General features: G+C 23.7%; 1 protein-coding gene across 1 annotated transcript in view; it reads right to left on the bottom strand.

Moving 5' to 3' along the window:
* Window positions 1-4,653, bottom strand: part of LOC122501000 (heparan sulfate 2-O-sulfotransferase pipe) — a 71,908-nt gene extending 67,255 nt beyond the window's left edge. The window contains exon 1 of the mRNA XM_043610201.1: window positions 3,863-4,653. Coding sequence (XP_043466136.1) covers window positions 3,863-3,921 — 59 coding nt within the window. The 5' untranslated portion in view covers window positions 3,922-4,653. The remainder of the gene's footprint in view (window positions 1-3,862) is intronic.
* Window positions 4,654-15,216: the final 10,563 nt, after the last annotated feature.

The raw sequence follows: 15,216 nt of genomic DNA on the forward strand, positions 1-15,216 counted from the left end.
CTTTTCTCTTTTTGCTTCTTTTTTCTCTCTTCTTTTTTTTGCTCCTTTTCTCTTATTTTCTTTTGCTCCTTTCTGCTATTGCTTTTTTTCTTTCTCTCTTCTCCTATATTCCTTTCCTCTTCTTCTATTTTGCTTCCTTTTTCTTTCTCTATTGTTCTCTTTTTTTTTCTTTTGGTCCCTATTTGTATTTTTCTCTTCTCTATCTCTCTTCTTCGTTCTTTTTCACTTCTTTTTTGCTCGTATACATATTTTCTCTTCTTCTCTTTTTTTCCCTTTTTGTTTTTCTTTTCTTCTCGTTTGTTCCCTTTCTCTTTTGCTCGTACATATTTTTTCTTCTTCTGTTTTTATCTTCTTCTTGTTTGTTCCCTTTCTCTTTTTCTCTTCTTCTCGTTTGCTTCTTTTCTCTTTCTCTCGTCTTCTCTTTTTTTTCTTCCTTATTTTTTCTCTTTTGCTCCTTTTCTCTTTCACTTTTTCTCTCTTTTCCCTTTTTCTCTTTTTCTCTTTTTCCTTTCTTATATTTTTTCCTTTTTCTTTTTTTCCTTTCTTCTATTTTCCCCTTTTTCACTTTTTTCTTTTTCCCTTTTTTCCTTTTGCCTTTTTCTCTTCTGCTACATGTCCCAAGCATAGTAGAGAGTCTTTATAAGCAACAGGTCACATTCTCTAAAACGATTGCATGCATTGTTAGAGATCGTGCGAGAGATTATGTCTCTAAAAACTATTCATAAAGCCTTGTTTGAAAATAGAAAAAGAAGTACTGACCGTGAAATAGATTTTTCACTTTCCTATAATAATACTCGCGAAACTATACGTATTTTGCCAAGAGAATTATCATTGTTAAGATCCGCTTTCATTCCCTGGGACATAATAGGTCCTCATCTTTAATTCACCAACTCATTTCCATATTGAGAATATATACACATAGAAGGTGTGTCTTTGATTTTTAATTAAAAGTCGATTGAGAATTTCATTAAACGGAAATCTTGATACTAACATTTTTTTTGTGATACACATTTTAAGTAGAAGAAAATTTTTTTAAACGAATAATTATCTCTTGTGACAAAAGTGTAAACAATGTGTTTCAAACATATAGGAGAAATTCTCTGGCTCCTTTATGTACTTTCGAACATTTTCATTGTTTTCTAACGAGATGTGTGAGAGATATAATCAAGAGAGCAAGAATGTATTCAATGTCACTGATCTCTTATTATATGTGTTTTTTTAGAAAAAGAAAAATACATAATAAGAGATGAAGCGGATGAACAAGTAAAAACAGATGGACCCGCGGCATCTGAAAGATGTATAGGAAGGACGTTCTTAGATAGAGAGAGAGGGGGGATGGGGGGACACTTATATGGAATACAGGAAGAAGTACCGAGCGGTGGAAGCTCGTTGAAGTGTTTACGACATGTGGTGATTCTAGTAATGGAAGTCAAAGTACCACTGCACCTTGATTATTGCTTTGAGTGATACAAGCCGAGGGATAAAACTTGCTATACATATGTAGGATTTAGTCTTGAAGGGGTTTTTCTGTATAGTTGTAGGCGTTTTGCCAGCCACCACACATATATCCTAGTTTGCGCGCCTCTTTTATATTATAATATAAAAATTCAAAAACTTCTATATCTGTTTGCGGTTTGTTTTATGGTAAAATTTTTCCCTAACCACTTTCATTCGCTATGTGTATATAACCATCATATACATAACTATCGCTCGAATTAACGAGCACCCTAATCGTAAATCTTGAATTGTAATCAACTATGTATTTTCCCTGACTCATAACACTATATCATCTCAACACCTTGTTCCATTTACTAATAATCATCCTTTTTTTGCAATTCCTATTCCTAGTCCCTATTCCTCTTTTTCAAATAAAACAAACTCTCGATAGTAATTTCATAGTAATGTTGTTTATTGGTATCGATTTTATTGGTAATTATACGAGAAAATCTTCTTGGGTGAATATTTATTGCAGTGGTAATGGGGAATTGTCGAAAGGAAAAGTTTTAGTGTGAATATAATGTTGAGGATAAGAAATTGTTTTCGGAAATTGGTTAAAAATTTTAATACTTGTTTAATACTCTTTATTGTTTAGTTGCTTTTTATTATTGCAGATTTAAAGAAATTATCGACATTAACGATAGGCAATTGTTTTTGGAATATATTTGACATTTTTTAATCTTTGTAAAGTGAAACTGTTTGGGAAACAAGATAAAAATTTCATTACGAAAGTAGTAGCTTTATATTATTACAGATTGAATGATTTTTTATTTTTCTTTGATTTCGATTCAAATATCGATGAGAAATCATTTTCGGAAAATATTTTACATTTTAGATTATTTTTTTAAATTTGATAAATTGTTCAGGAAAAAATTATTGCATGATAATAATTTTATTGTGAAATTAAGTCTTTAACACTTTTATTATTGTTAACGATATAGACAATCGTTTTCGGAAATTAATAAAAAATTTAACATATTGTAAATTTACAGAACTGTTCGGGAAAAATTTGCAAACAACAATTTCGTTATGAAAGCAGTAGCTTTATATTATTACAGATTTAATGATTTTCTATTTTTATCAGATTGTAATTTGATTATCGAATAACGATAAGTAATCGTTTACAAAAAAAAATATTAGACGTTTTTAAGTCTTTGTAAATTTTTTTGAATTGTTCAGTAAAAAATATTACATGAGAACGGTTTCACTATATAAAATTAGTGGCTTCTTATTATTAATCATTTAATGATTCAGTCGTTTTTGGGAATTAGTAAAAATTTTAACATTATTGTAAATTTGCGCATCGGTTCGGGAAAAATTGCAGATAAAAATTTTATTATGAATTTAGTAGTTTGTTATTATTACAGATTCAATTATTTTAATCGTCAACGATAAGAAATCGTTTTAGGCACATTTTCACATTTTTAACTCTTTGTAAATTTGCCGAAATTTTCTGTATTTCAAAAATTTTATAAGAGTTCAGGAAAAAATTATTGCATAATAATGATTTTACTATGAAATTAGTGTGTTTTTATTTTTACTGCTTAATATTCTTTACGATTGCTAGTCGTTTTTGGAAATTATTTGAATTATTTAATACTGTAAATTTTCAGTACTGTTCAGGAAAACATTATAAAAAATAATAATTTTACTTTATAAAATTAACTGTTTAAAGCTAATTGTTATTAAAAATTTAAAGATCATCACCGTTAGCAATAGAAAATCGTTTTCGAGAATTTTTTGAAATTTATAACATTTTGTAAATTCTGGGATTTTATCATATTTTTAAAAATAATTGTTCAGGGAAAATTTTACTATTAAATTACTAACTTCCTATAAATTGAGGGATTATCATTGTTTTAGAAAAAAATGCGATAATTTTTTTAGATTTTAGTAAATATTTAATATGCTTTGGCTAATTTAGAGCATAATTTCAAAGCAAATTAAATTGTCTAGTAAATAATAATAATAATACTTGTCAAATAAATGTTTGCTTGAATCAAAGAATTTTTATTTGTGGCAAAGAAATTAAATCAAATCAAATTGTACAATTTGAACCAATAATTTCTGCATTTAAAACGAAAATATTAAATTGGCAAATAAATAAAAATTATTGTTTATTTGAGTCAAGTAAATCTTTTCCTCTTTTTAAATAAAAATACATTTGTCTCAGAACCAACTACATTATTTTTATTTATTTATTTAAATATTTTTTGGTTTAAATAAAACCTTTATTGAAACCAGTAAAAAGTATAGTTGGCTCTGAGTAAAATACACCTTTTTCTGGGGGTTGAAATTATTCTACAGTTAATTAAAATTATTTTCTAATTTCTAATTATAATTTATAATTTAAAACACAACAAACCTTTTCGGTATACCAAGTCGCCTCTGCCTCATCCAAAGACCATTATTTTTAACAATCATTTTTCCGCTAATTTAGTTTTTGTTTTCCTAACGTTCACCAAACCACCAAACTGATTTTCTTGTAACGATTAAATCGCGTCCCATAAAAGAAAATAACACGACAAACAACAAATATTGTTCAACAAGTTGAATCCCGATCTTTAATAGATAATAACGTCCCACAGACACGATGAACAAGAAGATTATTTTCCATCAATATTGTTTTATAGAAGAAAAAGAGGAAGAAAAAATTTCCAAGTCCCCCTTGATTATTTACTTTTGATAATTGTTTATGTTTCGTGTAACACGCACTATCATTCTGGGTTTATTGTCCCATCGCAATTCGTTTTTTGTCTCTCGTTTCATGTTTGGTGTCATCGCTGCATAATGATGATTATGATGAAAAAAAGGAAGGAAAAAAAACTCACATACGTCTCATAACTTCCTGAGAAAAATTATATACCTTCTCCGTATCCTTTGCAACTTCATGCCATTAAGTAACTTTTTTTGCTGCTTCTTTTTCTAGTTTTGCTAATTCTAATTGCAGAAAATTACTTTCTTTTATAGAATGACATTTTTTTGAGGTTGGTTTTGCTTTTTTGCAATTTGTATTCTATGTCTTAATACTTTGAATAATTTGTGGCTATAATTTTCTTTCTTTTTGTATTTTCTCTGTTTTTTTTTTATTTTCTTTGCTCTTTATTTTCTCTACTTTGTATTTTCTCCTTTTTTATTTTCTTTGCTCTTTATTTTTTCTGCTTTATATTTTCTCTATTTTGTATTTTCTGTTTATTATTTTCTCTGCTTTGTATTTTCTTTGCTCTGTATTTTCTTGGCTTTATATTTTCTTCGTCTTAATTTTTCTCGTCTTTCTTTTCCTTTTCTTTCTCTTCTTGGTATTTTGTTGTTTTATATTTTCTTCGTCTTTACTTTCTTTCTCTTTTTTTCTCTATTTTACTTTTCTTTTTCTATTTTCCTCTTTTTTATTTTCTTCCTCTATTTTCCTCTTCTTCCTCCCTTTTTATATCTTCTTCCACTTTTTGCAATATTTTTCCACCTTGTAACTCGAAATTTTTTATTCTCTCTCACTTTCGTGTCGAGGAAAATGTTTTCCCTCTCAGCTGCTTGTCATTAATTGGATTTGCTTCCTTGTAGAGGAATTTTTCTTCCCTCAACATTGTTCCTTACTTTCTGGCAATTTTTCCACCTTTCGTTTCTTCTTGCACTGATTTTCTCGGTTATCCCCTCCGTATTGTTCCGACTTCCGTTCACTTGAATTGTCTCGATTTTCTTCCTTTTTGTTTTTGGGGAAACTTATTTTTTTTGTCACTTCAGACAAAAATTTTGGAAGTGTAAAATAAGTAGACTGATTGAAATTATTAATAGATTTTACTTCTCATTGTTTAATTGTTTTTTTCTCTTTTTTAATTGTAATTTTTTTTGCATTTAAAAAAAATTTTTTTAATTTTTTTTGTTTTTAATTTTTTAAATTGTTTTTAATTTTTCCGAAAACGTTTTTTATTCTACTTGTTTTTTTAATATTCTCTAATAGTTATATTTTTTTTTGGAAAAATTTTTTAATGAGAATTTTTTGAATGAGATGAAAATTGGAAATTGTCAGGTGATTGATACGATCATATTGGAAATGAATTGTGTCCCTTGACGATGTGATTTAGAAAGCGCATCCGAAGCGTCGGATGGTCAGCATGCGACTGAAGTTTTCGTACCACGTGTACGTACAATACAGGTACACAATTTTAACACGATCCACTCTACTCTACCATCACTCCGTTACTCAGCCATATACTCAACTAATGAAATTCTACTCTACATTCGTCAGCCACATTCGCGAACATTTCCCCACCCCTTTAACTTTTACTCCTTCCTTCCTTCCTATACATTATACATGCATGTATATTCATAATGTGCTTCTTCCACTTGAGTCATGAATCCTCAATATAATATCATTCCTTTGACTCTTTAAACATTCTCGGGGTTGAATCCACACTTTCATGCTATAAACGCACTGCACTTTCTTTTCTGAAAAACTTTTCTTTTTTTTACTTCTGTAAGGAAACACAGTGAATTAGGTAAATAAAGGTAATAATTCCCTTATTTACATAATTTGGTTTTTTTTTTCCTTTCCCCTTTTTTATGCTTTTAAATTAATAAAATCCTCTAAAGCATCTAAAACTGCTAACAACCTAACAACCTAGATTGTTGCTGGGATGTTGCTGAACAACATCCTGGACGATAGAAAATTTTTTGTTTTTTTAAGCGCTTTTAAAAAAAAGTAACCACACAGCTGCCGACTAGCAGAAGATCAAAATTGTCATTTATATTATTAATATAACATTTTAAGTTTTTAAATTAATAAAATCCTTCGCCGAAATTTAATTATGTTCAAAAATAATAAAACTCATCGCAAAATTTCAATTATTTTTAATACAATTTTAATCGAATGTTTCGAAAAACGCCTTAAAAAGTTTATTAACATTTACATTTTTACAAAGGAAATAAATGGTCAGAAAATAAAATCGGGCAGAAAATATTCTGACCATTTTTTGTAGAAAATATGTTTCTGTATTCAGAAAAAGATGCCGATTCACTTGTTTATTTTTCTAAATAATTTCAAAACTTAATTTTATCATCGATTTTTTGTATTATTTATACTTTTTATTTATAAAAATTATGATTTGAAATTAGTTAGAAAATTAATTACGTGAATTACAACATAAAAAAATTAAAAACAATATTTTTTTTCAAAAAAGTGCTTCAAAAAATATTAAAAATCATTTTTTTCTTTCGACAATTTTTTTCTGAATACAAAAACATAATATTTTCTACAAAATTACGGATAGATTTTAAAATCTATCAATTTTTCAGAAAAATGAAAATCCCAAAAGGTTCAAAATATTTTATGAACAATTTTATTTTCTGACCATTGATTTCCTCTTTAAAAATTACTATAAAAACAATTTTACATAAGAGTTAAATCATTTTCTTGATATAAAACATGGTGGTAAATTTTACTAATTTTTACTGAAATTTAATTCAAATATTATGGTAAAATTGAGGAAATTTTAAAACAAAAGTAATTTAATAGAATTCATTTATAGAAATTACTTTTTGTTTTCAGTTTTTATTTTTATTAAAATAATTCTAATATGAAGTATTTTCTTTTTCTTTCAGGTGAGTTAAACAATATTTTTCCTCTCGAGTTTATTTCGTAAGTAAATATTTATTGAAATATATACAATAATATTATATCATAAGTAAAATATAATTAAGTATCAAGGAAAATATATATTCGTTGTGCAAAATTTCTTTACAAATATTTATAAGCGATGTAGCCTACTTTATATTCTCCTTAATTTTCTCAATGAAATGAAATAATTTTCAGTTTATTTATTTGTGGAAAATTCGCAATTTTGAAAATAATATTAAACGAATCTTTTTTCCCTGAAAAAAGGGATTAATTTTTCTCAGGTCTCTCCAGAGAATTAAAAACATTCATTCGCTGACTAAAATGAATAAGAACATCTAATTTTTAGAAGTAAAAATAATAAGTGGATTTTAATTAATTAGATCCAGAAAAAAGTTTTCATTTATTCAAAGAAATTATTTGCGTTTTGACTCGTTTCTTCGATTGAAAATTAAGGTTTCTTCTATTAAAAAAAAATTTATTTAATTCAACAAAAAGTTATTTGATTTTTGTAAAAATTCATCCTTCTCGTATAAAAATTACGAACAACTTCTAATGCTTCTAAGTAAAAACAATTAGTTCTTAATTAGTAAAAAAAATTAGTAATTAAGAATTAAAAATACGAACTCAAGTTGTAAAATTTTATTTTGAAAAACAAAAGAAACTATTAAATAATAAAATTTGACAACATTATTTCGTATTTTTAAATTTTCTCCACTAAAGTTTTAGGGTTCGGATAATTGCTGCGAAATAGTGGAAATTTTTAAAACTAATTTAAATTAGTAGACAAGTTTTAGCTGATTGAGATTTAGAAAAATAGTGTTAAAAAAATATTGATAAAAAATACTGTTTTTAAAAAATGCATATCATTTTCTTTTTCATTGAGAAATTTTGAGATTTTCTTTTTTCGCTTGAACTTGGGATATAAAGAAGATGTGTCTTCATCAAGGCACATAATAAGAGAAAATTATTCTATGCACAGTTAATTATTTTGATTCGTCCGGTGTGGTTAATGACGTAAACTTATAAGCATCGCTGCAAATTTGCACATTTATTCATAATTTTATTATAGGTACTTCCATTCAAAAAGTAGATAACTTATCGAATATAATTTGTAATAGAATTTAAATATATAAGAAAATTCCGCACTAAAATTGTTTTTTAACGCATCTTCCAGTTATTACATTATTTTATTTATCGTTATTTATTCTTACTTATTTTTATTTACTTATTTTTTATTTACTATTTTTATTTTTATTTACTTATTTTTTATTTACTATTTTTATTTTTTATTTACTTATTTTTATTTACTCATTTTCTTTATTAACTTACATTTATTTATCTTTATTTTAAAATGTTTGTTATTATACATAATTTTGACTCTAAAAGCGAAGCAGTAAAGAAAATGGAAAAATTGAAAATAATTTTCGAGAACAATCCTCAGTAAGAAGATGGATATGTATATTAAAAAATGACCATGTTGCAATTTAAAATAATTATTAAACATTAATTTAATATATGTTATAAAGCATTGTGTGTGTGTGTGTCTGACGTTAAATGAAAACTAATTTCATGGAATGCCTTTTCAACAACACTTACCGTGTTACGCTTAATTATAAAAAGCAATATTTATACATAATATCTGCATATTTCAATGCATTTTAACGGTATTTTAATCTCTGAAAATGATTTTCTTTTGAAGGCCACGGTATGCGATTTAGTATATAAAGATTAGAGGGGAGAATTTATATTTTCTTTATGAACATACTTATAATATAAATTGTTGATTATTCTTTCACTATTTTTTTTCGCTTCAAAGAATTTTACACTGCATATATATGTATATATGATTCACATGATGAAAAAGTATTATTATTTTAATACACAAAAATATGGTACACTTCCGTACAAGAAAAAAAGGGGATAAAAATTTTAATAATATTCATTCCTAGAAAAGTTATTATCAATTTAAAGGAACAAAATATGTTTGTACGTTAATATTTAGAATTTATTGTTATTTTAATTTTTTCTATTTTAGTTTTATTGGGAGTTTTGGAATATAAATTCTCTTTTAGGAGGGGTGTCTATTTAGAAGGACTTCCTTAAGAGAGTATATTAATTTCATTTAACGGTATTTTGTAGATATTTTTATTGCGTATGAATGAACTCATTAAAAAATGTGGGCCATCCTCTAAATAGAGGAGTGTGTTTTTTTTTCTATGGCATGAAGCACGTATTAGACTTCTAATTAACGCTATACACACCCGAGCGAATTAAGTTTTTTTTTCCTTTTTTTTTTCACTAATAGTGAGTCGCGGGAAAGTGATTTACAAGGTTCAACCTGGTTACCTCGACGTGTAATAGGCTACTGCATCCTTTTTTTTATATAAAAATTTCCCATGCGTCATTTTTCGGAAATTAGGAAAAATTTTAATAGAAACCGATATTCTACGAATTGGAGATTCGATTTTTTTAGTTTTTCAAATGTTTCGGACATTCAAGACGTTAAAAATAATTTTTGAAGCAATAGATTTTTTAATTATATATAGAATTGGAAAATTTCCAAATAATTGAGTAAAAAATTTTTTTAAAAAATAATAGAATTTTTTAAAATAATTTTTGGAAATCAGTATAAAAATAATCAAGTCTTTGAATAATTTTAATTATAAATATTAATATAGAGGAGTTCTCCAAAAATTTTAATAGTACATTTTTAAAAAATTTTAATTAACTTTTCTTGAAGATAATTGAATTTAAAAAAATTATGACAATCGAATTTTTAAACAATTTTAAAATCTAATCAATTTTTTTTAAGAATTTTAATTCAAAATTCTAATGATTGATTTCTTAAAAATTTTAATAATAATTATAAAAAATCAGATTTTTCAAAAAATTATATATGAAATTGAAAATATTGTTAATAATTGAATTTTAAAAAAATATGATGAAAGAATTTTTGGATAACTTATAAAAATCTATTTAATCTCTTTAAAGAAATTTATTTAAACATTTTTTTTTTTTTTTGAAAATGATGGATTTCTTAAAAAATTTTAATAATAATTCTAAAATTCAATTTTAAAAGAATTGCGTTTACAATTTTCAAAAGTAGATGAACTTCAAAAGATTTTGATTTAAAAGTTTGTAAAATTTCAATTTTAAATGAATTTAATTACAAATATAAAAAAACTTAGATTTAAAAATAATTTTTAAAACTAAAACTCTTCTGAAATTACTTAAAATTTTAAATATACTTGATTATTAAAAATAATGGATTTATATAAGAATTTTAGTTAAAAACACTAAAACAAATTCAATTTTGAAGCAATTATAAATGATTGCAGAAATTCAATTATTTTCAAAAGTAGTAAAATTCTTCTCAGAAATTCAATTATTTTCAAATAATAAAATTCTTGGCAAAATTTTAATTATTTTCAAAAACTTTCCTCAATTCAATGATTTTTAATATCTACTACTTCCATAAAAAGAATTCAATTAGTTAAAAAAAATTTTAATAAAATTCTACCCAAACATTATTAATTATTTTCATAAATAATACAAATTTCACAGGAATTCAATTATTTACAAATTATTTTCATATATTATTCAATTTATTATTTTCATTAGTAATAACATTTTTTACAGGGATTCAATTATTTTCATACATAATAAAGCTCAATGCTGAATTTCAATTATTTTCAATACAATTTTAATGAAATTCCTCGAAAAAAGTTATTATTCTCAAAAATTTTATTAAAATTTATCAAAGAAATTCTATTATTATAATAACCTTTGCTACAATTTATTTATTAGGATTTAAGTATTATTTTTAATTTCTTTTTTATTAAATTTCTTTAAAGAATAAAATTATTTTCAAAATTTTAATGAAATTCTTTGTGTAACAATTCAATTTTTTTCAAAATAATTTTAATAAAATTCTTCGCAGAAATACAATTATGTTTAAAAATTTACAATAATTTTTGTGAAGATTTCAATTATCTTTATAAATAATAAAATTTTTCTCCGTAATTCAATTATTTTCAAAACTTTTAGTAAAATTCTTGACAGAATTTCAATTATTATTTTTAATACAATTTTCATCAAATTTCTCGAAAAATGCAATTATTCTTAAAGATTTTATTAAAATTTGTCAAGAGTATTCAATTAATTAACAATTTGTTGATAAAATTCTTTATGAAAATTCAATTTTAAGAAACATGCAATTGTTTAATAAAATATTTTTTTTATAGTTAAATAATTGAATTCTCGTAGAGTTTTCTAATAAATATTGATTTAAAAATGAATTTCAAATTAAAATCTTTGAAAATTAGAACTTTTCATACTTTCAATTAAGAATTCTATAGAATTAATTTTTCTCAATTAGTTGAATAGAATTTTTTGTTAATTATTTGATGTTTTTAATTTTTAATATATATTTAATTGAAGAATGTCGCAGAATAATCGAAATTTCGTGAAATTAAATTGTAAACAAAAGAATTTGAAAATTTACAAAGAACTTTTTCAAAATATATTTTTAAAAAATTGACTTGAAGAAGAATTTTAGTTGAAAATTCTAGAAACGAATAATCATTAATGATGGAAATTATTTTTGAAGAAGTCCGAGTCGAAGACTCGGAGTGATCGATATCTTCATGTTTTATAATAATATTCTTATGTTATTGAATTTCCAATTTTTTAATATCTTAATTTCTATAAAAAAATGATTTATTTAAAAATCGAGTTATATTGATGTTTTCTAATAATTTTCGTTTTAAAAACCTGGAAAACCTGGAAAAGTCAGGGAATTTGAAAAGAGCAAAAACGTGTCAACCCTGATATTATTTTTCTAAAAAATATTTTAATGTTATTTTTAGGGTTCCGTACATCCGTAGGTGTACCAACGGAACCCTATTTATTAAAATAACAAAAAATATAATTTAATTAAATTTATTTATTAATAAATATAAAAATAATTAATAGTAAACGTTTTATCTCGAATAACTATAATAAAAAGAATTCCTGGAAAAAAATTTTCATCATCCACTTTATAACCATTGAACTGTAAATTATTTTTGAACACCAATTATTTGAAAACACTATATAACATAAAAGGAAATATAACAAGAAACGATCTTTATAAATTGTTATAATGGTCAAAAGTAAGTCGTGAAACAACATTGTATAAAAATTGAGGAAACCACATCTTCAAGATGTAGAAATATAAGGAACAGAGTAGTGGGTCTATATATATATGAATATCGCGATAGGATGTCGCTTGTAAATTGTGCTTATACTTCCGGATGCAGCAATGATCAATGACACGATTGTTCACTGGGAATCGATTACGCGATCAATAGAGCACGACCGAATCATCATTACGGTTCTATAAAACGCCGTACAACGAACGCGTAAAGAGACAGGCCCGTCACGGATGCCTGATGAACGTACACATTACTATTATAGATATAATTTTTTTTCTTCATCTTCTACTTTGTACACTTCTCAGTTCGATGTACTCCTGGAATTTTTATTTTTTTCAACAAAACTGTTCTAATTTTGATTCTCTATCCTTATTTATATTTAACAATCGTCATTTTCCGCATTTGTAGCAAATCAAATTAGGTTTGAAATTTATTTTATAATTATTTTATTTTTTATAGTTTCGCAATCAATGCTAAAATATGAGATATATCAAAAAAGCGTTAAAAAAGATTATTATACTCCATTTTTTGATTAATTTTTTCCATAACAAAAAACGTGACAAAAAAAAGCAACGTTGGTGAAATTTATATAACGTTTGTAATCCATCGATTGCAGGAAAAAAATATTGTTTCCGCAAACAAAAATATTTTTGATTTACAAATTTTTATTCTTTGATTTGTTAATTGGGAAATATTGTTACAAAAATGTTTTTAACTGTAAATTTAAATAAAAACATAATTTCAAAAAATGAAATAAAAGAATGCAAACACATAATGAATAAAATTGTATTGAATTTAACTTTAAAAAATTGTTTTTAAAAAAGTTTATTACAATTTTTGGAAGTAATATAATTTCTATCAATGAAATAAATTTAGTTTTTAAAAGAAATTAATTACAATTTTTAAAATTAATCGTGTCTTTTGAAAAGAAAATTAATTTTATAAAATTTTTTATTTTATATTAAAATTTTTTAATTTAATTTAATTTTAATTTTAATTTTTTTAATTTTTAATTTTTTAATTTTATTTTTTTTTAATTTTATAAAAAATTACAGTTGAAGTTAAAAAGAGATATATCAAATATTTTGGAAATAAGGGAAATAGAAAGTGGGATTTTTGTGCCAATACTGAATAGGCTTTTATTTAATTTAATTTTTGAAAATTTGTCGAGAATAAAATTAAAAAGAACCAAAATAAAATTTAAATAAAAATTGTTTGGTCCAAGTAAATATTTATTTAGGTAATTTTGAAATTAATCGAGTACAGAATTAAAATAAATAAAATAAGTAAAAAATTAAAGATATTGTTTTATTTAAATAAATATTTATTTAATTTAAAGCATTTTTTTGAGTCAAAAATTTTTAAAAATTTTTAATTAAAATTGAAATGAAAATTATTTGATACAAGTAAATCTTTATTTGATTTTAAAATTTGTCGAGTATAAAATTTTTAAAAGTCCAGTATAGAATAAATAAATTGGAAAATATTTTTACAAAAATGTTATTAACTATATAAATTTAAATAAAAAAATACAGTTCTAAAAAAGAAGAAAAAATAATTCAAACAGATAATAAATGAAATTGAATTGAATTTATATTTCAAAAATTGTTTTTAAAAAAGTTAAAAATACTATGCAATTTTAAGAACTTTTTATTTTAGTTTTTTAAAAACAAATTATTAGAAATATTTTCGCTTATATATTTTCCATAATTAACGAAATGACTTTAAAAATTACCGTGAAAAGTTACAGTTACAGTTCTTATAAAAAATTGAGTTTTTATATTTAATTTAAATAATTAAATTCTCGATAAACTTTCTCAAAATTATAAAAAATAATTGATTCAGAGAAGAATTTTAGAATTGTAGAAAATAATTGAATTTTAGGGAAATTACAAATTATAATAATTAATCAACAGTTAATTTATTACAATTTTTAAAAATAGTTTAATTTTTATCAATTTAATAAATTTTGTTTTTAAAAAAAATTTGATTACAATTTTTAAAAGTAATCGTAGCTTTTGAAAAGAAAATGTTAAAAAGTGTTAAAAACTTGTTTGAAAACAATTGAATTTTACAATATTATTTAATTTAAAAAATTTGTCAAGTACAGAGTTAAAATAAAATAAATAAAATAAGTAAAAATTTAATAAAATTGTTTTATTCAAATAAATATTGATTTAACTTAAAACATTTTTTCGAGTCAAAAATTTTTTTGAATAACAATGATTTTTTTAGTATTTTCAACCTAAAAACTATGTTTTTTTCAAAAAAAGTTTCAAAAATAATAAAAATCAATTTTTTATTCGTGAATTTTTTTGTGAATAGAGAAACATATTTTCTAGAAAATTACTAATGGACTTTAAAATCTATCAATTTTTAAGAAAAATAAAAATTCAAAAAGGGTTAGAATCTCTTCTAATCGATTTTATATTCTGACCATTGATTTCCTCTCTAAAAATAACTATAAAAATAATTTTATGGAAGATTTAAATCATTTTCTTGATATAGTTGAAAATATAGTCGCAGGCTCCCCTTAAAAAAAATTGTTCGATTCAAGTAAATATTTTTTTGATAATAGACAATTAATTGCTTATTTTGAATCAAATCAATTTTTTATTCATAGTAGTGTAAATAGTTAACTTTTATTATTAGTTACAAAAAGGGAAAAAATCATTTTGTCAAAAGTTGATGCACATATTATTTCGTGTGAAATGAAAGTGAAATGAATCAAGAATGTAAATGTAATCATGACTTTCTATATGAGGCTTCGTGAAAATGATGGAAACGATTACAAATTGCGATTTGTATTTTAGCTATACATATATATAAGAAGCGAAAAGAGCGAAATGTTATCGGCATCAAACTCAATTATCTATGGCTGTTCGACAAACTAATAAAACACAATCTCGACAC

This window comes from Leptopilina heterotoma, unplaced genomic scaffold, assembly GCF_015476425.1.
Source record: "Leptopilina heterotoma isolate Lh14 unplaced genomic scaffold, ASM1547642v1 Lhet_197, whole genome shotgun sequence".
Taxonomy (NCBI): Eukaryota; Metazoa; Arthropoda; class Insecta; order Hymenoptera; family Figitidae; genus Leptopilina; species Leptopilina heterotoma.